Source organism: Microcebus murinus, unplaced genomic scaffold, assembly GCF_040939455.1.
Source record: "Microcebus murinus isolate Inina unplaced genomic scaffold, M.murinus_Inina_mat1.0 scaf005_hap2_Mmur4.0, whole genome shotgun sequence".
In the NCBI taxonomy this organism is placed as follows: Eukaryota; Metazoa; Chordata; class Mammalia; order Primates; family Cheirogaleidae; genus Microcebus; species Microcebus murinus.
In genome coordinates, this window is record NW_027438951.1 from 223,668 (window position 1) to 250,047 (window position 26,380).

At 39.7% G+C, this 26,380-nt stretch overlaps 1 protein-coding gene across 2 annotated transcripts in view; it reads right to left on the bottom strand.

Moving 5' to 3' along the window:
- VBP1 (VHL binding protein 1) overlaps positions 1-26,380 on the bottom strand; it is a 45,298-nt gene that overhangs the window by 8,207 nt on the left and 10,711 nt on the right. For both annotated transcript variants that reach the window (XM_012757883.2, XM_075999778.1), the window contains exons 3-4: positions 7,915-7,981; positions 6,669-6,767 (exon numbers count right to left, since the gene is read on the bottom strand). In XM_012757883.2, coding sequence (XP_012613337.1) covers positions 6,669-6,767; positions 7,915-7,981 — 166 coding nt within the window. The remainder of the gene's footprint in view (positions 1-6,668; positions 6,768-7,914; positions 7,982-26,380) is intronic.

Genomic DNA, 26,380 nt, shown 5'->3' on the forward strand with positions numbered 1-26,380 from the left:
TCTTAAAATATAAAAAGAAATAAAGATAGAAAATGGATTAAAGTGAAAGTGACAACACTGAACATAAACAAAAGTTGAACATTAAAATAATAAGAATCCCCCAAAACAAAAACCAAAGCAAGGGACCAGAAAAAATTCAAATGAAGTGGAAAACATTTCATTTCAACAAAATGTTCCTGAAATGTTACACACACACACACACACACACACACACACACACACACACACACACACACAAAATGAAAGGGTATACTGTATACCTGGGGAAATGGACCCAGAAGTCCTTTTAGCATCCAGGCAAAAAGAACAAGTCACGTATAAAGGGAACAAGAATCTATTTGTCATCAGACTTTTTGACAGCAATGCTTTATTACAAAATAAAAACTTGAGTTGTAAACTATTCAGAAATGAAAAGTAAAGAGATTACTAGTTATTAAAAGTATGGAATATAGCCCCAAACTCTACTAAAAAAATATATGATCTTAAAAACCAGAAGAACCAGCTGCAAGATTTTAGGGCACTAGTAGTAGTTGCAGTAAAGAGGTGCCAATCTAATTGGCTGTGAATTGGTTGAACATCACCGGTAAGTAATAGCAAAAGCATATCAGGTGATTCTTCACTAACTTACATGAGACATCACCTAAGGATTCCTAGAATTGATTTAGAATAACTTTAGATTGGGGCTTCAGGTCCTATGTGAACGGCTGGGGAAAGAACCAGCCAGCAAATTTTAGTTGTATCTTCAGGTAAGAAATACCTACATCAAAAAAGAAGAAAGATCTCAAATAAACAAGCTAATATTGGGCCTCAAGAAAATAGTAAAACAAGAACAAACAAAATGAAATTAGTAGAAGGAAAGAAATAATAAATAAACGTAACAAGACAGAAGCAGTAATGGAAAGTCCCCCATCAGAGAAAAGGCCAGGCCGCAATGGCTTCACTGCTGAATTCTACAAAGCATTCAAAGAAGAACTAATACCAATCCTACTTAAACTATTCCAAAAAATCCAAGAGGGGGGAATACTTCCAAACTCATTCTACGAAGCCTATATCACCCTGATACCAAAACCAGACCAAAAAAAAAAAAAAAAAAAAAAACACACTACAAAAAAGAGAAAACTACAGGCTAACATCTCTGATGAACATACATGCAAAAATTCTCCACAAAATGCCAGCAAAAAAAAATTCAACAACACATTAAAAACATTACTCATCTAAATGGGAGCAGAAGAGATCAAACTCTCACTTTTTGCTGATGATATTATATCTAGAAAATCCCAAGGATTCAATCAAGAGACTCCTGGAATTGATAAATGAATTCAGCAAAATCTCAGGATACAAAATCAATACACACAAATCAGAGGCATTCGTATACGCCAATAACAGTCAAACTGAGAACCAAATCAAAGACTCAATTCTCTTCAAAATAGAAACAAAGAAAATAAAGTACCTAAGAATATATTTAACTAAGGAGGTTCAAGACCTCTACAGGAAGAACTATGAAACTCTGAGGAAGGAAATAGCAGAGGATGTAAACAGGTGGAAAACCACACCATGCTCATGAGTCGGCAGAATCAACATTGTTAAAATGTCTATAATACCCAAAGTGATCTACAGAGTCAATGCTATCCCTATGAAAATACCATCATCATTTTTCACAGATATAGAAAAAATAATTTTACGTTTCATATGGAACCAGAGAAGACCCATATAGCAAGAGTAATTATAGGCAATAAAAACAAAATGGGAGTTATCAATTTACCAGACTTCAAACTATACAACAAGGCTATGGCAATTAAAACAGCTTGGTACAGGCACAAGAACAGGAACATTGACCAGTGGAATAAAACAGAAAACTCAGATATAAAACCATCCCCATATAGCCATCTAATCGATGACACAGCAGACAAAAACATACACCGGGGAAAAGAATCATTATTCAATAAATTGCTGGAAAACATGGATAGCCACATATAGAAGACTGGATCCAGACCTTTCACCTCTCACAAAAATCAACTCACACTGGGTAACAGACTTAAACCTAATGTGTGAAACTATTAGAATTCTAGGGGAAAACATTGGAAATACTCTTCTAGACATTGACCTAGGCAAAGAATTTATGAAGAAGATCCCAAAGGCAATCACAGCATCAACAAAAATAAATAAATGGGACCTGATCAAATTAAAAAGCTTCTGCACAGCCAAATAAACTGTCATGAGAGCAAACAGACAACCCACAGAATGGGAAAAAATTTTCGCAAGCTACACATCCAATAAAGGGCTGATAACTATCTATTTAGAACTCAGGAAAATCAGTAAGAAAATATCCAACAACCCTATAAAAAAGTGGACAAAGGACATGAACAGAAACTTTCCAGAAGACAGAATAATGGCCAACAAACATATGAAAAAAATGCATCAATCAACAGGGAAATGCAAATCAAACCCACAATGAGATATCACTTATCTCCAGTGAGAATGGCCTTCATTAACAAGTCCCAGAACAGTAAATAATGGAGTGGATGTGGAGAAATAGGAACACTCCTACATTGCTGGTGGGACTGCAAACTAGTTCAACCTCTGTGGAAAGCAATATGGAAATACTTTAAAGTGACACAAGTAGATCTACCATTTGATCCAGCAATCTCATTACTGGGCATCTACCTAAAAGAACAAAAGACATTCTATAAAAAAGACACCTGCACTCAAATGTTGATAGCAGCACAATTCACAATTGCAAAGTTGTGGAAACAACCCAAGTGTCTATCAATACATGAGTGGATTAATAAAATGAGGTATATTATACAATGGAGTACTATTCAGCTATAAGAAACAACGGTTATATATCACCTCTTGTATTTTCCTGGATACAGCTGGAACTCATTCTACTAAGCGAAGTATCCCAAGAATGGAAAAATAAGCACCACATGTACTCACCAGCAAATTGGTTTCACTGATCAACACCTAAGTGGACATACAGGAATAACATTTATTGGGTGTTGGAGAAGGGAGGGGAGAGGAGGGGATGGGAATATAAATACATAATGAGTGTGATGCACACCGTCTGGGGGATGGACATGCTTGAAGCTCTGACTCAAGGGGGGAGGGGGCCAAGGACAATATACGTAACCTTAATATTTGTACCCCCATAATATGCTGAAATAAAAATTAATTAAAAAAATTACTTATCATCATCAAGTGGGATTCATGCCAGGGATGCCAGGACAGTTCAACATATACAAATCAATCAATGTGATACATCATATCAACAGAAGGAAGGACAAAAACCATATGACTTTGTCAACAAAATTCAACATCACTTTATGATAATAAACTGTCAAAAAACTAGGTGTAGAAGGAACTTAACACGATAAAAGCAATATATGACAGACCCACAGCGACTATCATACTGAATGGGGAAAAATGGAAAGCTTTTTCTCTAACATCTGGAACAAAACAAGGATGTCTACTTTTACCCCTGTCATTCAACATAGTACTGGAAGTTTTAGCTAGAACATTCAGACAAGAGAAAGAAATAAAGGGCGTCCAAATTGGAAAGGAACTCAAATTACCCTTGTTTGCAGATGATATGATCTTATATCTAGAGAAACCTAAATCCTTCACACACACAAAAATTATTGTTAGAACTGATAAACAAATTCAGTAAAGTTGCAGGATAAAGCATCGACATATAAAAATCAGTAGAATTTATATATGCCAACAGTAAACAATCTAAAAAAGAAACTGAGAAAGTAAACCCATTGATAATAACCACAAATAAAATATCTAGGAATAAACTCAACCAAAGAAGTGACAGATCTATAATGAAAACTATGAAACATTGATGAAAGAAATTAAAGACGACACTAAAAAATGGAAAGAAGAAAAACAATACAAGATAAACAGAGTGGCATAAGGGGATGCTGACAGAAAAGTCAGAGCACGTCTTTGGGGGAGCTAACAATTGGAGCAGAAAACTCAAAGGATTGAGTGCAAAGAGCACAGAAGGAGAAAGTAGAGCCATGCTGGCAAGTTCCAGAAACAGCCATGAGATCACCACAGCTAAAGCAGAGTGAGTAAAAGAATGGGAGGAAATGATGGCCCAGAGGGAGTGGGGATGGCTTATGGAAGGGACTATATTCTACACCTGGTGATAAGGAAACCACTGGAGTCTTGATTATAGAAATAACATGATCTGACATGTTTTAAAAGCATTACTCTAGCAGCTCAAGCAGAAGAGGAACCAGAACAAAGATTCTGAGGCAGGGCCATTCCCAGCCTGGTCTAGGTCCAGCAAGAAGTCCAAGTATGGCCAAGCAAAGAAGTGAGGCATTAAATAGAGAAGTAACAGAAAGTCCCAGGCTATGCAGGAACTTATTAGCCACTCAAACAACTTAGACTGTTCCTCAGAATGACATGAGAAGCGACTAGAAGATTTGGGAGCAGAATGACATGAGAAGCGACTAGAAGATTTGGGAGCAGAATAATGGCATGACCTGACTGAGATTTTAAAGGATCTCTCTAACTGTCATGCTATAAAAGCTTCAGGAAGACAAGAGCAGAAGAAAGAAAGTGAACTGGGACATTGTTATTGGTTGAACCGTGTACCCCCAAAAGGCACATTGAAGTCTTAACCCCTGGCACCTGTGAATAAGACCTTTTATACAAATAGGGTATTATGGTTTAAATTATGTCTCTCTCACAAAATATATGTTGGAATCTGAACCCCTAGTACCTTAGAATGTAACCTTTCAAAGGTAACCAGCTTGAAATGAGGTCATTAGGGTAGGCTCTAATCCAGTATGGCCAGTATTCTTATAAAAAGGGGAAATTTGGACATATGCAGACACACATGTGAAGATGAAGGTATAGATCAGAGTGGATACCTCTATACACCAAGAAATATCAAAGACTGTCAGAAACACCAGAAGCTAAGGGAAAGGGCTGGAACAGATTTTCCCTGACAGCCCTCAGAAGGAATCAACCCTGATTCTGGGATTGATCTCAGACTTATGGCCTCCAGAACCATGAGACAATCAATTTCTGTTGCTTAAACCACTAAGTTTGTGGTACTTTTGTTATGGGAGTCCTAGCAAATTAATACAGACATTATGCCCACAGTCCTCGTAAGAGACAAAGGTGGCCTGGATCAGAGCAATAGTGGCAGAGAAGAGAGAAGTGAGAAGTGGTTGGCTTGTCAAAATATCTGAAAAAAGAACCAAAGATGTTTGCTGAAGGTCTGACTGAGATATAAGAGAAGAGTAAAAGATGACTCAGAGGTTTTTATTCTGAGCAAGCAGGCAAAAGATTCTGCCATTTACTGAGATGAAGAAGATTGTAGGAAGTGTCAGTCTATGGGAGAAATCAGGATTTAAGCATTCAAATAAGAGACATAAAACAAAAGAAAGATGAAAAGAGGTAGAAAAGCTCAGCAAAGAAAATGAAGAAAAGAGAAAAACAGCTATAAAAGACAGTAAAAGCAACAAAACAGAATAACTACAAAGGAAAACACAAAGTCATGGGGAAGAGACCAGAGGAAGTAGCACAAAATGAAAACGATCAAATATTTGAAAACGGAGAACATGATAGATACTGGGAATGGACACAGGAGATCCAACATATACATATTTATTATTCCAAAAAATATAATAAAAGAAATGGGACAAAAATCACATTCAAATACACAACAAAAATTACCTTTCCTGAAATAAAGTTACTCTTGAATTTATGAATTGAAAGATCATGCAATTTCTACAAAATCTGAATACAGAAAATCATTAAACATTGAGACATTCAGGTGTAGTTTCTATGTTTCAAAGTATTTTGAAAAGTCTTAATGATAAACAATGAATTCTTCTTAAATACAGAACTAAGACTAAATAAGTGTAAGAATTATGGGTGTATAATAAAATGTAAATGTTATACAAACTAAAAATATTATAATTAACAAAAACCAGGAAGATGAACTAAGGGATAGAGAAATGAGTTTCCTTGGGCTAATCTGCCCAACTTTCATAGCACTAGAGCACCTCTCAGGGTGACTTTATAGGACAACAGCAAGTGGAAATCCTCCCAGTGGGGAGAGCTGGGAGTACACTTGGCTTGCTACTTTGCATGGGAACTAGCCCGAGGTAATAAGACCAATGGACAGATAGCTGGATAGTCAAGGGCACTGAGAGAAGATAGGAAAATCACAGATGAGGTCTATGAAATCATTTAAAAATTGAAATATATGGCTTAAAAACAATAAACTCTAACCTCAAGGTCTTTGTAATAATCCTTTCCCCCTTAAACTTAGAGGGATCTTTCTAGAACTATTAAATGTTTATGTAGAATAAACATTTATCTGAAGTTCAGCAGTACCTTCTATTTTACTTCTATTGCTTTTGCTGTTACATTTAAAAGAGGTAAAGCATTTAGCTGGAAGAGAAGTAGGGTTTGGTCAGTTTTATCTTGACTGGGAGAGACTTCAGCATGTTTTTGCTGCTATCTTCATTACACTCCTAATTCCAGTCAGTTTCTATTATGAAGCCCTTGAACTCTGCCCCTTCATTCCTTCCACAATCAAAGACAGATGAACACTTTAAACACCTCAAACAGTACTGTTTTACTAAGGGAAAACATGCTGGTTTACAAATATGTCAGCTGTGGCTCTAACATTTACTTACCCCCAACCACAGACACACTTTATCAGTAGGAGGAATTGAAGCTTTGCAGTATAGGTTATCTGCCAGTAAGAATCTGGTCTCCAGTGAGTTGGTGGTTTCCTTCAAAAAAAAAAAAAATGATACCACCATAAAAAGGCCAGTTTGATGGGAAGTTTATAAAGAAAAGATCACACAGTTGAATCTGACATTTAAAAACAGTCCCATCATGAAGACTAAGGGTAGTGGTAAAAGAAATGAACACTAAAGCTAGATGGCTGGGCATAGACTATGGCTCAGCTACTTACTAGCTATATGAATGTGGCACCTCACTTAACCTGTGTCTCAGGTTCCTCATCTGTCAAATGAGGATTAATAACAGTCCCTATACCTACAAAGGCAGTGCTAAGCACTGAATGTTCTCTCTCTCTCTCTCTCTCTCTCTCTCTCTCTCACACACACACACACACACACAAAACAGTGCCTGACACACAGAGAAAGTGCTATACAAAAATTAGCTACTACTATTATTTCACTGGTGCTTCATGCCCAACCATTTTCTAAAGTCTCTTATGAAGTTTAATACATATAATAATGTACTAGAAATGTAGTTATTCTACCAGTAAATTAACAGATTATATGCACACACACAATCTTTTAAATACAATATGCTTATGTAATTTAATCTTTATAGCCTGCTTTTATTTAGTGAGTACTAGATTAAGACATAGAAGACTCTCAAATTTAGTTCTGCCAGAAACTATCTATGTGGACACTGGTCAGGTGTAACCTCTCTATAACTGTTTCCTCAACTGTGAAATGAAAACCTGAAACAGATAATTTCTAAGATTCTTTCCATCTCTATAAACCTTGGATTTACTCATTACTCTTTAGATGCTATTATCTCAAAATAAGACATTTTCTTTTTGTAACTAAAACAATTTCAAATTGCATTTAACTTTTGCAAACACTAAATGTAAGCAAACACTAAATGTAAGTAACTAAAACAATTTCAAATTGCATTTAACTTTTGCAAACACTAAATGTAAGTTATCCAAGTGTGGGCCTTAGAATTAAATCTGACTTTTAGAGGATGGCCACAAAAGCCATATTTATGATAGAAGCACACTGTCTGTAACATTAATGTACTCAAGGTGGTGGACACGATCCTACAACATAGATCAAATACCAGTGATCCAAGAGTCAAAGAAGATGAGTTTCTGCCAAAGTATCCTGGTTTGCTCATATTTACAAACAAAAATGCACTTACTTTTTTCTTCTGCATATATTTTAGAATTTCCAAAGTCTGTTTAATTTCAGGAATCTGACCTTTCAGCCTATGAATAATAAGAAAAAGGTTAACTTAATATTTTGCAGGCAAGAATAAACACCAGGACATAGTCTTAGCAGCTTTGCATTTTTATTAATATGTTCTTGAGGAATATTTACAGATATAAAATATTTAAGATATTTTATACCTACGATTATTAAGACCAGTCTGGACAACGTAGAGAGAACACATCTCTAAAAAAAATCAAAATTAGCTCGGCCCAATGGCATGTGCCTGTAGCCCCAGCTACTTGGGAGCCTGAGGCAGGAGGATAACTTGAGCCCAGGAGTTTAAGGCCACAATGTGCTATATTGCACCACTGTACTCTAGCCCAGGCAACAGAGTCAGAGCAGTCTCCAGAAAAAAAAAAATGAAGAGGACACCAAAAAATGGAAAGATATTCCATGCTCAGGGACTGGAAGAATTAATATTGTAAAAATGTCCATACTACCCAAAGCAATCTATAGGTTCAATCCAATCCCTGCCAAAATACCAATTACATTCTTCACAGAAATAGAAAAAATAATCCTAAAATTTATATGGAACCACAAAGGACCTTGAATAGCCAAAGTCACCCTGACCAAAAAGAACAAATATGGAGGAATCATCACATAACCTGACTTCAAATTACACTATAGAGTTGTAGTAACCAAAACAGCATGGTACTAGCATAAAAACAGACACACAGACCAATGGAACAGAATCAAGAACCCACAAATAAATCCACACATCTATAGTGAACTTACCTTTGACAAAGGTGCCAAGAACATACAATGGGAAAAGGACAGTCTTTTCAATAAATTGTGTTAAGAAAACTGGATATCCACATGCAGAAGAATGAAACTAAACCCTAATCTCTTGCCATATATCAAAATCAAAGCAAAATGGATTAACAACTTAAATATAAGATCTGGAACTATGAAACTACCAGAACAAAACATTGGGGAAACACTTCAGGACATTGGTCTGGTCAGGGACTTCTTGAGTACTACTCCCAAAGCATAGGCAACGAAAGCAAAATCAGGCAATGGGCTCACATACAGCTTAAAAGCTTCTGCACAGCAAAGGAAACAATAAACAAAGTGAAAAGACAACCACACAATGGGAGAAAATATTTGCAAACCACCCGTCTGACAAGGGACTAATAAACAGTATATGTAAGGAGCTCAAAAAACTCAATAGAGAAAAATCAAATAATCTGATTCAAAATGAGCAACGGATCTGAATAGACATATCTCAAAAGACATACAAATGGCCAACGGGTATATGAAAAATGCCCAACATCATTACTCATCAGAGAAATGCAAGTCAAAAGTACAATGAGATATCATCTCACCCCCAATTTAAATGGCTTTTATCAAAGACAGGCAATAACGAACGCTGGCAAGGATGTGGAGAAAAGGGAACCACTGCACACTGTTATTGGGAATGTAAATTAGTGCAAACACTATGGAGAACAACAGTATGGAGGTTCCTCAAAAAACTAAAAACAGAACTACCATATGACACAGCTGAGTATATAACCAAAGGAGAGGAATTCAGCATATCAAAAAGATATCTACACTCCCATGTTTGTTGCAGAACTATTCACAAAAGCCAAGATTTGTGAATCAGCCTAAGTGTCCATCAATGGATGAATGGATCAAGAAACTGTGGTATCTGTACCACAGTGGAGTATTATATAGCCACAAAAAACAGTGAAATTCTGACATTTGCAACATCAACGGAACTCAAGAATGTTATGTTAAGTGAAATAAGCCAGGAAAAATGGCGAAATAGGGCTGACCTCTTGAATCTTGGCTCTCGGGGTGAGGGGTGAAGAGGGTGGACGACCACACGCAGGCCATATGCACCTACTCTGGAATAGATTTGCAGGACTGCAAAAAGACACTGGGATACGGAAATCGTGGACAACAATTAAAGGTGAACTGAAATTCTTCCACAAAATCCGGGCAGTTGGAATTATAGTGGTGAGGGAGTGCGCCCGCGTGTCAGCCGCCCCACGGGCTGGCCTGAGGAGGCATCCCTTCTCCCCCATACAGGGAGACGATCCCTTCCCCACTGGTCCCCACGCCCACGTAGGCAGGGAACTGCCTGAAGTTGATGGGAGGTGGCAACGTGGGCAGACGAGCGGTTTGGAGGGGAGTCTGAAGCAGGCAGCATTTTGAATTCTACGCAGTGCCCCACTGAAGCAGTGGGGAGTGCAGGAAGGGTCTGAACCCAGCACCCGCCCTGCCCCGTGGCTTGGAGACTCTGCGCAGGAGACGTTCTCCATGTTTTCCCACTGCCCCAAACCAGCTGAACTGTTCTTGCTTCAGGAGAGGGCAGCCTATCAAGCCCACAGCACCGCTGAAGCGGTAGTGGGTAGGGAGAAGGGCCCAGTTCTGTGCCCGCTCCCCTGCTCCGCTACCCTACCCCCGCAGCTTGGAGAAGCTGTGGAGGACCGCACTGGAGGAGTTTGCCAGGAATCCCTACTACCCTAAACCAGACAAACTCTTCGAGCAGCTGGAGAAGGCACCTCTCTGAACCGCCAGAACCCCACTGAACCAGTAGCGGGAGAAGAAAGGGTCCAAACCCTGTAGCCACTTCCTAGACCCACCACACTGCCCTGAAGCTTGGAGACGCTGCGGGGGGCAGTGCTCAAGCATTTCTCTGGCACCTCTTCTACCCTAAACTGGCTGATCTGTTCGGGCCTCCAGAGAAGGCAACTTGTTGAGCTCCCAGCGCTCCGCTGAAGCAGAAGCAAGTGGGAGAGGGTCCGAACCCAGCAGCTGCTTCCTAGCTCTACCGAACCGCTCCTTAGCATGAAAATACTGTGGAGGGCTGCCCTGGTAGTAATCTTGTCTTCCCCTCTGCCCTAATCGGGCAGGTGGCTTTGAAAGCTGAATTTATAGGGGTGGAAAGTTGAGAGTGCTGCTTTGTTTGGCATCTATCTCACAAGTTTGAACCTGAGTGGTATCTTACTGCACTCAGCGGTTGGCGTTCTGTGCCCAGAGAGTAGAGCCTGTCTTAGAAAGGCAGAGAAGCGAAGGAGGCTGCTATTCCTGAAAACTCGAAGAACCCTTGGGAGAGATGATACAAAATCAGAACACATCCTCCCCAAGTCTTCCAAGGATCACTCCTTTGGAACCCAAGTACACAGCTTATAATCGACTTCCAGCACCTCCGGTCCTCAACAAAGTATCCAGATGAGGAAGAACCAGCGAAAAACATCAGGAACCATGAAATATCAGACAGAAAAGTCACCTCCAAAAGAAAATACTCATTCTTCACCAACTGACACCAACGTACATGATATGATTAAACTAACAGAGGAAGAATTCCGAATATGGATTGTTAGAAAGCTCAACGGAATCAAAGAGAAAATAGAATCCCAACATAGAGAAACCACAAGAACAATCCAGGAAATGAATGAAAAATTCTCCAAAGATATAGAACTAATTCAGAGAAACCAAGCAGAAATTCTAGCAATGAAGGAAACATTCAAGGAACTCCATAACCCAGTGGAAAGCCTCAAAAACAGGATAGATCATGCTGAAGAAAGAATCTCAGAGCTTGAAGATTATACCTACACTCTAAACAAATCAGAGGAAGAAAGGGTGCACAGAAACAAGAGACAAGATCAAACCTTACAGGAAGTATGGGATTATGTTAAAAAGTCAAATCTCAGAATGATTGGCATTCCAGAAGGGGAAGAAGAACATTCACAAGGGTTGGAAAATTTATTCTACGGCATACTGGAGGAAAATATGCCAGGCCTAGCTAGAAATCTGAATATCCAAATTCAAGAAGCGCACAGAACTCCTGGGAGACACAATGCGAATAGGCAATCGCCTCGTCATGTGATTATTAAGTTGACCAAAGTAAATGTGAAAGAAGCAATCCTCCCTACAGCAAGGCGTAAACAACAAATAACCTACAAGGGAAAGCCTATCAGACTAACCGCAGACTTCTCATCTGAAACCTTACAAGCCAAGAGGGAGTGGGTGCCTATCTTTAATCTTCTAAAACAGAACAAAGCCCAACCTAGAATTATCTGGCAAAATTAAGTTTCATCTATAAGGGGGAAATAAAATCCTTCTCAGACAAGCAGTCGCTTAAGAAATACGCAAAGACCAGACCAGCACTACAGTAAATTCTCAGACCTGCCTTCTACAAGTGAACAGGGCAATAGACACTCCTCAAAATGAAATCCTCAAAGAATTAAAGTCTACATCTCGAACTTCATGATGACTTAAGCTCTAAGGCAAAGCAACAGGACTTCACCCATCAATATGAACGGAAATTTTCCTCGAATTTCAATCCTCTCAATAAACGTAAATGGTTTCAACTGTCCTCTGAAGAGACATAGGCTGGCAGAGTGGATAAAATTCCACAAGCCTAGTATTTGCTGTCTACAGGAAACATACCTAAACCATAAAGATGCCTCCTGGCTGAAGATCAAGGGATGGAAAACTATCATCCAAGCAAACGGAAGTCAAAAGAAAGCAGGGGTTGCTATATTATGTGCAAAGAACATTAATTTTAAATTAATAAAAGTTAAAAAGGATAAAGAAGGCCACTTCATAATGGTGAAAGGGAAGATCCAACAAGAAGACCTAACAATTCTTAATATTTATGCTCCCAATGCAGGAGCACCCAATTACATAAAGCAAACCTTGTCTGAGCTAAATACCATCCTAAACAATACTGCCATAGCAGCAGGGGACTTTAATACACCACTAAATGAACTGGATACATCCTCCAAACAGAAATTAAGTAAAGAAATAAGGGACCTAAACAAAGATATTGAACAAAAAGGTCTGACAGATCTATACAGAACATTTCACCCAAATAAAGTCGAATTTACATTCTTCTCAGCAGCCCATGGATCCTTCTCAAAAATTGATCACATACTAGGCCGCAAAGCATATCCCAAAAAATTCAAGAAAATACAAATAATACCTTGTGTCTTCTCTGACCATAGTGGTATAAAATTAGAGTTCAACTCTAACAAAAATACATACCACATCACTAAGTCATGGAAACTAAACAATCTACTGCTGAATAACTATTGGGTCAAGGAAGAAATTCAGAGGGAAATCAAGAATTTCTTCGAACAAAACGACAAAGGAGCCACATCTTACCAAAACCTTTGGGATACAGGAAAAGCATATCTGAGAGGAAAACTAATAGCAATAAATGCTCACATCCAAAAAACAAAGATTAGACACCGAAAACCTAATGAATAGACTCAAGGAATTGGAAAAAGAAGAGCAAACCAATTCCAATCCTAGCAGAAGAAAAGGAATATCTAAGATCAAAGCTCAACTAAATGAAATGGAGAATAAGAGAATTATATGGAAGATCAACAAAACCAGAAGCTCCTTTTTCGAAAAGATCAACAAAATTGACAGCCTTCTGGCCCGACTGATAAGAACTCAAAGGGAAAGGACTCTAATAACCTCAATAAGAAATGAAAAAGGAGAGATCACAACAGACTCCACAGAAATACAAAACATTATATTTGACTACTATAGAAATCTATATACCCAAAAACTACAGAATGAATACAAAATGGACAGATTCCTGGAATCACACAACCTAAGTTCACCCAGGAGGCAAATGAGTTCCTGAGCAGACCAATCACAAGCTCAGAAATTGAAGCAGTAATTAAAAACCTCCCCAAACGGAAAAGTCCTGGGCCAGATTGCTACACCCCAGAGTTCTACCAAACATTCAAGGATGAACTCATACCTATACTACAGAAACTATTCCACACCATTGAGAAGGATGGCAGCCAGGAAAGGATACAACAAAAAAAGAAAATTAAAGACCAATATCCCTCATGAATATAGATGCAAAAATCCTCAACAAAATTTTAGCAAATAGAATTCAGCAGCACATCAAAAAAATAATTCACCATGACCAAGTGGGGTTTATTCCTGGCATGCAAGTCTGGTTCAACATATGCAAGTCTATAAATGCAATCCACTTTATAAATAAAGTCAAGAACAAAGACCATATGATTCTGTCAATAGATGCATAAAAAGCATTTGATAAAGCCCAACACACCTTTATGACAAAAACCCTTAACAAAATAGGCATAGACGGCCCATACCTTAAATTTATCAAATCCATTTATGACAAACCAACGGCTAACATCATTCTAAATGAGGAAAAATTGAAATCATTCCCCCTTCGAACCGGAACTAGACAAGGATGCCCACTTTCTCCCCTCCTATTCAACATAGTGCTCGAAGTCTTAGCTATAGCAATCAGGCATGAGAGGGGTATTAAGGGCATCCAAGTTGGGTCAGATGAGATCAAACTCTCACTCTTCGCCGATGATATGATATTATATCTAGAAAACCCCAAGGACTCATCCAAGAGACTCCTAGATCTGATAAATGAATTCGGTAAAGTTTCAGGGTATAAAATCAATATACACAAATTAGAAGCATTAATATATGCCAAAAACCCTCAAGCAGAAACTCAAATCAAAAACGCAATACCCTTTACTATAGCTCCAAAGAAAATTAAATACCTAGGAGTATACTTAACGAGAGATACAAAAGATTTATACAAGGAGAACTATGAAACACTAAAAAAAGAAATTGCAGATGATATAAACAGATGGAAAAATCCACCATGCTCATGGCTTGGAAGAATCAATATTGTTAAAATGTCAATATTACCTAAGGTGATCTACAGAATCAATGCAATTCCCATCAAAATACCACCAGCATTCTTTACAGATCTAGAAAAATAATCCTTCGCATTGTATGGAACCAGAGAAAACTATGCATAGCCAAAGCAATCTTAAGTAAAAAGAACAAACTGGGAGGGATCAGTCTTCCTGACTTCAAGCTGTACTATAAGGCAATAATAGTTAAATCTGCTTGGTATTGGCACAAGAACAGAAACATCAATATCTGGAATAGATCTGAGATTCCAGAGATCAAACCATCTGTATACAGTAACCTAATCTTTGATAAAGCAGACAAAAATATACTATGGGTAAAAGATTCTCTCTTCAATAAATGGTGCTGGGAAAACTGGTTAACAATAGGCAGAAGAGCAAATCAGGACCCCAGCCTCTCACCCCTCACAAAAATTCACTCAAGATGGATAACAGACCTAAACCAAAAGCATGAAACTTTAAGAATCCTAGAAGAAGATGTTGGAAAAACCCTATCAGATATTGGTCTAGGCAAAGAACTTATGAGGAAGCCCCCCAAGGCAATCACTGCCAGAGCAAAAATAAACAAATGAGATCTGATCAAATTTAAAAGTTTCTGCACTGCAAGGAAACGATCATTAGAGCAGACAACACACAGAATGGGAGAAAATATTCACTCTCTACACTTCCGATAAAGGTCTAATAACAAGAATCTATCTAGAACTTAAAAGAATAAACAAGAAAAAATCAAACAACCCCATCAAGAAATGGGCAATGGAAATGAACAGAAACTTCTCCAAAGAAGACAGAATAATGGCATGCAAGCATATAAAAAAAATGTTCAACATCTCTAATCATTAGAGAAATGCAAATCAAAACCACAATGAGATACCACTTAACCCCAGTGAGAATGGCCTGTATCAAGGAATCCCAAAACAACAAATGCTGGCGAGGATGCGGAGAGGCAGGAACACTCTTACGCTGCTAGTGGGACTGCAAACTAGTGCAACCTTTGTGGAAAAGAATTTGGAGATATCTCAAACAACTAGAAATAGAAATACCATTTGACCCAGCAATAGCATTGTTGGGCATCTATCCAAAAGAACATAAGTCACTCTATTATAAAGACATCTGCACCCGAAAGTTTATGGCAGCACAATTCACTATTGCATCGTCATGGAAACTACCCAAGTGCCTGTCAATTCATGAATGGATAACTAAAATGTGGTATATACTCAATGGAATATTACTCAATCCTAAGAAATGATAGTGAACTAGTACCATTTATGCTATCTTGGATTAAGCTTAAGCCTGTAATACAAAGTGAGACAACACAAGACCTAGAAAATGGGCTACACATCTACTCGCCATCAAATTAGTACTGACAGACTAAAATTATGATGCTTAAAAAATTGTAGAGTTCAATAGGGATTTCGGGGGGGAGACCCACATCTTAAAGATGTGATGAGCATTGTAGGGGGGAAAGGGTTACCTCCGTCCCTTTTTAGGGAGAGGCAAAGAAACACACTGTAACCAAAATTTCTAAAAAAAAAAAAATTTGTTAATGGGAGGTGAACAGGTGGAAGGGGGGAGAAGGGGAAAGGCACTTCATAGTGGGAGCAGGGCGTACCACTTGGAGACTGGACACGCTTGAAGCTCTGGCATAGCGGGGTGGGGAGGGGGGGCAGGGGCAAGATATGTAACCCTAAAAATATTTGTACTCACAGAATTTGAGATAAAAAAATAAAATAAAATAAAATAAAATAAAAAGTGAAACAAGCCGAGCACAGAAAGACAAATCTTATAGTTCTCACTCACATGTGGGAGCTAAATATTAATAACAAGTGATCTCATGAAGACAGAGAGTAGAATCATGGTTATCAGAGGTTGAGAAGGGTAGCAGGGAGGGGGGGATAAGTGGAGATGGTTAATGGGTACAAAAATATAGTTAGATAGAATGAAAAATATTTGATAGCACAACAAAGTGACTACAATCAACAAGTTAGGGTAAACTTTAAAATAACTAAGAGTGGAATTAGAATGTTCCTAACATGAAGAAATGATAAATGCCTGAGGTGATGGATACCCCAATTACCCTAATTTGATTCATTCACATTGTATTCCTGTATCCAAACATCCCATGTACCCTAAGGATATACAACTATATGCTATGGATATATGCAACCATAACAATTAAAAATTTTAAAAGCAACCAAAGAAGAAAGGAAAAATGGGATAATTAAAAATTTTATTTAGTAAAACATTTAAGATATTTTCAGATATAAGATAAATGCATTTAAGATATAAATAAAATATATTTAATAAAATATTCACACATTTCTAATAAAAATATTCATGGACTACCTATTCCATAATACCACATTCTGTTCTATTATATCAAACAGCCCACCATTATTTAGCATTTCTAGAGCAGATCTTATTCTATAGAGGTGGTTCAGTGGTTCTGCATTTGATTGGATTATACTTCAAATAGATTAATTTTCCAACTAATTTTAAAAATAACAGGCATTCAAATGTTATATTCTAAATTCAAAACTACTGAACTCCTATTCAGTGCTGCATGTAGCTGCACCTGGTAAGTATACTCAGTCCACACACATGTGCATCATAATGGTTAGCTAAATGCCAGTGCTGTAAGAAATGTACACTATGACCTGAATGCCTAATATACTGCATCATAATGTAGTATAGTTTAGTGATTCTTTTAAGCTTTGGGTACTTTTTCCTTAACTCTTACATTAATAAATGCTATTTTCTTTTCAAGTTAGGTAACAAATACTCTTAAAATTATAAATCAATCACTGGTTTAAACACAGGAGATTAAGAACACAATGATGGAGCCAGGTGCGGTGGCTCATGCCTGTAATCCTAGCACTCTGGGAGGCCAAGGCAGGTGGATCGCTCAAGGCAGGAGTTTGAAACTGGCCTGAGCAACAGCAAGACCCAGTCTCTACTAAAAATAGAAAGAAATTAATTGGCCAACTAAAAATATATAGAAAAAATTAGCCAGGCATGGTGGCGCATGCCTGTAGTCCCAGCTACTTGGGAGACTGAGGCAGTAGGATTGCTTGAGCCCAGGAGTTTGAGGTTGCTGTGAGCTAGGCTGACACCAGGGCACTCTTGCCCGGGGAACAGAGTGAGATTCTGTCTCAAAAAAAAAAAAAAAAAAACAAAAAAACACAATGACGGGCATGATGAGTCTGATTAGACTCCATGTATGTTATATTATAGCTACTAGCAAACTAAACTAGGAAATAATTCCCAAATGAAATCAACCACACTGACAATAAAAATAATATGTTGGAAACACTGAAAATCACTTAAAGAGAGAGAATCATTATACTTTTTTTGTCACTGGGATTTAACTCTTCTTTATGGCAATTAGAAGCTGCTCCAGGCTTTAATGTGTTGTACATGGAGAAATGTGTAAAATAGTTCTAGGGTCTCTGCAAAATCACAATGTAATTTGTAACAAAACAGACTGAGAATTTAAAAACTAAGCTCTGGTTCCTTCAGAGTAAGTTTAACTAAACATTATTGGAGATTAGACTGTTAACAAAAGTTAAACATGATAATGAAAATGAACTTACTACACCATATAAAGGATGTTACACTATGTGTGTAGGAAGCTAGCACAGCAAATTATATCCGTGCTACTGACCTGACAAAATATGTTAGATGAGCATACTGCTTAAAAGAAAGTTAGTGTCACTATTTGATAATACAGTCCAGTGAAAAATCTGGAAACACTTTGCATTAACTTTTTTACTTAATTTAAAGGCTAATGTTCTGTGAACGCTTTACAATTCAATATGGATATTATAGATCATTCAAGTTTGCTTATTTTTGTATATGTTCATATAGGTACATGCCAGAAAGATGTATTCATTTGTAAAATATCTGATGCACATACAACATAAGAAGTATGGTCAGATCAAGATTTTTTGTTATGTAAATAATTTTTAAGATGCATTTTATATACATAAACATTACATGTAATGTATTATAAAGTACATTAATGAATCTATCAGCTGCAGCACTAGCCATCTTAGAAACCAGATTGCCAAGGCCACTGAATATGCCCAAGCAATACAGCCCTCCCCACCCTGCTCCACCCAAAGAGACAGCAGCTTTCTTAAATTTGTGTGTTTACAATCCCCTTTTCTCTTTTCCAAATGGTTTCACTATATTTGTGTGTATCCCTAAACAAAATATTCTTTAGTTTTGCTGGTTTTTGAGCTTAATTCAAATGGTCTCATGCTATATGCATTTTTATGTGGTTTGCTTTTTTTTTTTCAGTATTAAACCAGCGTTTATTGACAATTCTTTCTACTCTGAGACCTGGACTAGGTGTCGGAAGTTCCTTGCTTTCTATAAGCTTATAATAGTATAACCATCAGGTAGAAATCGAGAAACAGTGATGGTATAATTGGAAATGTTATAAAGCAGCCTTGTACAGAAAGCTGAGGGAACACAAACAAAGCAGAACTAAGTACCCATGAGGGAGGCTGGGCTGGGTAAGGTGCCAAACAGAAGGCTTTGAAAGCTGAGTGGGGTTTTGCCAGTCAGAAAAGGGAAAGAAGGGAAGGGCATTTGGAAAGAAGATATAAACAAAAGCATGAGGTAAGGTATGCTCAGGAAATGCTAAGGGTGGCCACTAGGGGCTGTATGTGTTAGTGTACAGTGTGCGTCTGTATGTCTGTATCTGTATGTCTGTGTGTCCATATGTGTCTGTGTGTGAGATAGAGGGTAGGAGGTTGGAGAAACATGGAGATAATGGGGAGGCAGAGTGCCTAAATAGTCTGTGATTAGTCAACCACAGCCCATTCACTCAAACAGTTGTAAAAAAAAAATTTTAAGACACGTATCTATTGACACATTCCTTTTAATAAACAGTAATGCTGTTTTGGAAAAATAGTATGAACTCTGTAGAGTAGTTAATAGTATCGTATCAATGTTAATTTCCTGATTTTGATACTTGTATTATACTTTGGTTGTAAGAGAAAATGTCAATCATAGGAAATACACACTGAGGTATTTGGAGAAAGGAGGCATTATGAGTACAACTTACTTTCAAATTGTTTAGAAAAAATAATATTATTTATAAAGAAATAGAGCCAGCCATGGTGGCACACACCTATAATCCCAGCACTATGGGTGGCTGAGACCAGGAGTTTGAGACCAGCCTGGGCAACATATCAAGACCCCATCTCTACAAAAAGTAATTTTTAAAAAATTTAGCCAGGCATGGCAGCACATGCCTATAGTCCTATCTACTCAGGAGGCTGAGGTGAGATTACTTGAGCTCAGGAGTTCAAGGTTGCAGTAAGCTATGATTACATCACTTCATTCCAGACTGAGCCATAGAGCGAGAGACCTGGTCTCTAAAATAAGATAAAAAGAAAAAAAAAAAAAGAAACTGAGACAATCATAAAATAAATGTGGTAAAATGTTAACAATTGGAGAATCTGAGCAAAGGGTATATGGTATATAGGAGTTTTTGTACTATTGTAATTTTCTTGTAAGTCTGGAATTAATTCAAAATAAAAATTACCAAAAAAAAGTAGCACTGTCTCTTCTCCACAATACAGAATTCTAAAATAAAGAAAGAAAGAAAGAAAGAATATTTCTTCTTTGAAATGTTTTTATATACATAAAAAAATATCTGAAAGGACACAGAACTACTTCTAAGGAAAAGAACTGGGGGGAGAAAAGGAAGATTTAAAATTTTACTTTATATACTTCTGTATTGTTTGAATATTTTTTTCCTTTTATTTTATCATATTATGGGGGTACAAATATTATTAGGGTTACATATATTGCCCCTGCCACCCTTCCCCCTCCAAGGTGCCAGAGCTTCAAACGTGTCCAATCCCCAGGTGGTGCGCACCACACAAATTATGCAAGTATACACCCTTCTCCTCCTCCCCCCTCCCACCTCCCCACCACCCATTTTGGTTACACTGTATATCTTTGCCTCTCCCTAAGAAGGGTTAGAAATATGCCCTTCCCTCCCACAATGTTCACCACATCCCTAAGATGTGGGTCTCCCCCCTCATCCTTGGTGAACATTTATGGTTTGCTTTTTTAACTCAATTAGAATTCTAAAATTTGTTCCTTCATTTTTACTGCTGTGTAATATTCCATTACAAATATATCACAACTTCTTTATCTATTTTCCTGTCAAAGGACACTTAGATCTGCTTTAGGTCTTTGTTATAAGAACAATGGAAGGCCGGGCATGGTGGCTCACCCCTGTAATCCTAGCACTTTGGGAGGCCGAGGCGGGCGGATTGCTCAAGGTCAGGAGTTCGAAACCAGCCTGAGCGAGACCCCGTCTTTACCAAAAATAGAAATAAATTAATTGACCAACTAAAAATATATATACAAAAAATTAGCCGGGCATGGTGGCGCATGCCTGTAGTCCCAGCTACTCGGGAGGCTGAGGCAGTAGGATCGCTGAGCCCCGGAGATTGAGGTTGCTGTGAGCCAGACTGACGCCATGGCACTCACTCTAGCCTGGGCAACAAAGTGAGACTCTGTCTCAAAAAAAAAAAAAAAAAAGAACAATGGAAATCTCTAGGTCCTGGGAGGGGCTATGGCAGTAGAGGGGAGGCAGGAGCTTAGAAGGGAAGTGGAAGGATCTTCAAATAAAGAATAAGGCTTAAGGAAAATGTTCTAGCTATGTTCCTTTTCTCCCTCTGAATTGCTTTGTGGAATCACATTACCTACCCTATCATTGCTACAGAGTAGAAATAAGACAGAATTGGCCAGTGGCAGTGAGAGGGCCAAGCTGGGAAGCTAAGAATAACAAGTACTGGCTCCCAGCAGCCCTCTTCTCCCCCCCCCAACTCCCTCCCATGACAACAATGAAGACAGTCCAAGGAAGAAGAAAATAAAGAATCCCCCACAGGTACAATTACCTGGTTGGGGAGAAGTATTTGTCTGATGGCTATGCCCTAGACTAACAACAGCAGCATTCTTCCAACCTCTACCCTCCAGAATTGACTTAAATTACCCATACCTCTGCATATATTACTGGCCAAAGTAGCTGATATCCCTGAGGGAATATGAGCTGACAAGGAAAAGAAATAATAATCTGATCATTATCATAAATAAAAAATAAAGACAATAAACTCAACCTCTAACACATGAAACAAAATTAACAAATTCCAAAAGATAAGATTATACATTAGGTACTTAAAATACTTCAAAAAGTAAAGAAATGATATTGATAATATGAAGAAGAAACAACCAAAACTAAGAACCAACCAAAACTACTACTAGGTATAAAAAAAAGTAATAGGTGAAATAAAGAACTTATGGATATCCATCTAACTGCCAAAAGACAAATCACAAAAGACAGAAGAGAAGAAATAATAAAGAGAAATGGAAGACAGGAGTGTCAACATTCATAAACAGAATCCCAGGAGAGAAAGAAAAAATTAACAGATGGTAAAAAAAGAAAAAAAACAATAATCACAAAATTTCCAAGCAAAGAAAGATAAAAGATCTCAGATTCATGTGCTAAAAAGGAGATTATCAAATGGAGAATTATGAAATACTAAAAATCTTTTATACAGTTTGACAGGCTATAAGAAAAGATTTACAAGGCCGGGCGCTGTGGCTCACGCCTGTAATCCTAGCTCTTGGGAGGCCGAGGCGGGCGGATTGCTCAAGGTCAGGAGTTCAAAACCAGCCTGAGCAAGAGCGAGACCCCGTCTCTACTATAAATAGAAAGAAATTAATTGGCCAACTGATATATATATAAAAAATTAGCCGGGCATGGTGGCGCATGCCTGTAGTCCCAGCTACTCGGGAGGCTGAGGCAGAAGGATCACTCAAGCCCAGGAGTTTGAGGTTGCTGTGAGCTAGGCTGACGCCACGGCACTCACTCTAGCCTGGACAACAAAGCGAGACTCTGTCTCAAAAAAAAAAAAAAAAAAAAAAAAAGAAAAGATTTACAGAGGAGAGAGAAAATGGCGGAGTAGGGGTGCCCTCCTGGCTCTCTGCTCCCAGAGCAAATAGTGAAGAAAGCGGATAGCCACACTCCAGCGATCTGCACTTCCACGAGACCAGCTTTGCAAGCCTGCATATATCCAACAGGAAACAGAGGGATAAGACCATTTACAGCCTAAAGCAAAGGTGAACCGATCATTCTTCCGCAAAACTCGGGGATTCGGAGGAGGCACACATCAGGGAGGGAGCAAGGCGAAGGCGCTGCCGGGGGCAGTGGCGCCAGCCCTAACCGGCGCTGAGAAACACCCCTTCCTACACCGAGCTCCACTCCCACGTAGGCCAGGAGGTGCCTAAAGTTGGTGAGAAGTGGCAGCGCAGGACTAAGCTGTGTGGAGAGGAGAATTTAGCAGGGAACGCGCTGAGTTCGCCAGAGCACACAGCGGCCCGCAGTTTAAGGTGGGGGAGGGTCCGCGCGCAGCAACCGCTCTCCGGGCATCAGGAACCAGAGCCCGCTCAGGCATCTCCCTGAAGAACACTCCCAGGTCAAGGTTAAGGGGAGTTTACACAGCAGGAGGCTTTGACTTTGGATTTGGAGGAGGTTTGGGATAGCACTGAGAGGTCAGAGTGCACAAAGTTAGACTCCTTGATCCATTAGGACCCCCCTCCCTCTGCCCCTCCGGCACCGCTCCGCCCCTGCATTCCAGCGCTGACTCGGCATTCCAGCACTGACTTGGGCTCGGGGTTTGGAGAGGAGGCGCAGAGAAAGCGCTGGTATGCGCCGCTGCTCCACCAATTTGATATTGGACCGTCACTTGCTGCACAGGCGGCACTGACTCTGTGCTCAGAGAGTGGACCCTGCCTGGACGGGGCAGAGCTACAGGGTAGATTGCCCTTGGCGGATTTAAGGCAGAGAAAGGTTGCCTTCCACACTCTCCTGCGACCCGAGCCCGCCCTGGGCTCCAAAGTCTCTGTCCCAGCCTTGGGGGCGGAGCTGAGATAGAATCTGTTCTCATTCCTGCCGCTTATCTCCACCTGGGTAATTCAAGAGACAAAAGGCAGGGATAGGTGGGTCCCATTGACTGCCTGCCTGTTTTTGGTCAGTCTCACCCTGCACAGGTCTCCCGCACGCTGTGCCCACAGTGTGGAGGCCGCCTGGGCAGAGCTGGGCCTTGCAGAAGGCAGCCGTCAGTGGTTATAAGGCAGAGATATTTTACGACTCCCACATTCAGGGATTTGGGGCTAGGCCTTTGGCTCCAAAGCTTGTATCCCCGCCTTGGGGGTGGAGCCGAGATAGAAACTGCTCCCATTCCTGCCTCTTATCTCCACCTGTGGAATTAAAGAGACAGAACAAGGGGCCTGGTGGGTCTGGCTTCAGGACAATCTCTCACTGCACAGGTCTCCCACGCTCTGTGTCCAGAGTGCAGAGCCCGCCTGGCAGGAGATACCCACGAAGGAAGCTGCCCTTAGCTGCTATAAGGCAGAGAGTCTTTATGTCTACCACGGTCCTGTTTCTTGTGGCTGAGCCTTGGCTCCAAAGTCTCTGCCCCCCCCACCTCCCCCACGCCCGCATTGGGGGCGGAGCTGAGATAGGAACTGTTCTCATTCCTGCCACTTATCTCCACCTGGGTAATTAAAGGGACAAAAGGCAGGAATAGGTGGGTTCCATTGACTGCCTGCCTGCTTCTGGTCAGTCTTTGCACTCTGTGTCCAGAGTGCGGAGCCTGCCTGGGCAGAGCTTAGCCTCGTGGGAGATTCCCTTTAGTGGCTATAAGGCAGAGAGACTTGACGTCCACCACGCTCCAGTGTCTTGTGGCTGAGCCGTTGGCTCCAAAGTTTCTGTCCCCGCCTTGGGGGCAGAGCTGAGATAGGAACTGTTCCCATTCCTACCTCTTAACTCCACCTGTGCAATTAAAGAGACAGAAGACGGGGTTCCCTGGGTTTGGCTACGGGCCTGCCAGCTTCAGTCCAATCTCTATCTGCACAGGTCTTCTGAGCTTGGTGTCCAGGCCCTGGAGTTTGCCTGGGCAGAGCTGAGCCTTGTAGGAAGCAGCCTTTGGTGAATACAAGACAGAGAGACATTACAACCCACACATTCTGGTGACTTGGAGCTGGGCCTTCAGTTCCAAAGTCTCTAGCCCCGCCTTGGGGGTGGAGCTGAGATAGGAACTGCTCCCGTTCCTGCCATCTATTTCCACATGTGTAATTAAGGAGACCAGCAGGAAGGGTAGGGTAATTGGCTGTTTCCCCTTCATTCCATCTCTGACTGCTGGCTCCCCAGCTGGTTGAGAGACCTGCAGACACCACCCCAGCGAACGCTGCTGACAGAGAGCAACTCCACCTACTGGCTCAGAAACTAAACAAGACCTGTAAATACCCAAACGAAAACCTAAAGGAAAGAAACAACAACCAAGCAAAATGGGAAGAAATCAGCGAAGGAACTCCGGAAATATAAAGAAACAAACGGAAAACACACCCCCAAAGAGGAGCACCAGCCCCTTAGAAACAGACAACAACCAAAACCTGGCAACTAAAATGACAGAAGACGAATTTCGAATGTGGATCATAAGAACACTCACTGACCTGCAACAACTCAATAACCAACACAAAGAAACCACTAAAAGCCTCCAGGAAATGGAACAAAGGTTCAACAAAGAGATTGACACAGTGAAGAAAACTTTAACCGAAATCCTGGAGATGAAGAATCAACTCAGGGAACTACAAAATACTGCGGAAAGTCTCAAGAACAGGGTAGATCAAGCAGAAGAAAGAATCTGAGAGATTGAAGATAACAGGTTCCAATTAAATAAATCAGTCACAGAAATACAGCAGAGAAACAAGAGAAAAGACCAAAGCCTACAGGAGCTGTGGGATTATGTGAAAAAACCTAACGTGAGGGTCACAGGGTTAGCAGAAGGGGAGGAAGACAACACTCAGGGGCTGGACAAGCTTTTTGAAGATATAATAGAGGATAATTTCCCAGGCCATGCTCAAAATCTTGATATACAAGTTCAAGAAGCTCAGAGGACCCCTGGGAGATTCAATGCAAACAGGAAGACGTCACGTCATGTAGTCATCAGACTTACCAAAGTATCAACCAAAGAGGCCCTACTAAGAGCTTTAAGATGAAAGAAGCAAGTAACATACAAGGGAAAGCCAATTCGAATAACATCAGACTTCTCTAAAGAGACTTTACAAGCAAGGAGAGACTGGGGCCCCATTCTCACTCTTCTGAAACAAAACAATGACTAGCCTAGAATCCTATTCCCTGCAAAACTAAGCTTCATATATGAAGGAGAAATAAAGACATTCCTAGAAAAGCAAAGCCTCAGAGAATTCACCAAGACAAGACCAGCCCTACAAGAACTATTCAAAACAGTGTTACACATGGAACACCATAATAGAAACTCCCGAACATAAAAAAAAACCAACAGCCAAAGATTAAAGGCCAGATATCTCTATGAATCAAGAGAGAAATCAAAGCAACAACATCCAACCCAACAGAATGAACAGTAATCTACCTTGCCTATCAGTTCTCTCAATAAATGTGAATGGCTTAAACTCTCCACTCAAGAGACATAGGCTGGCTGAATGGATAAGAAAATACAGGCCAAGTCTATGCTGTCTTCAGGAAACACATCTAACCTGCAAGGATGCATATAGGCTAAAAGTAAAAGGGTGGAGATCAGTATTCCAGGCAAGTAGAAGCCAAAAGAAGGCTGGCGTGGCTGTTCTAATTTCAGACGATTTAGTTTTTAAACCAACAAA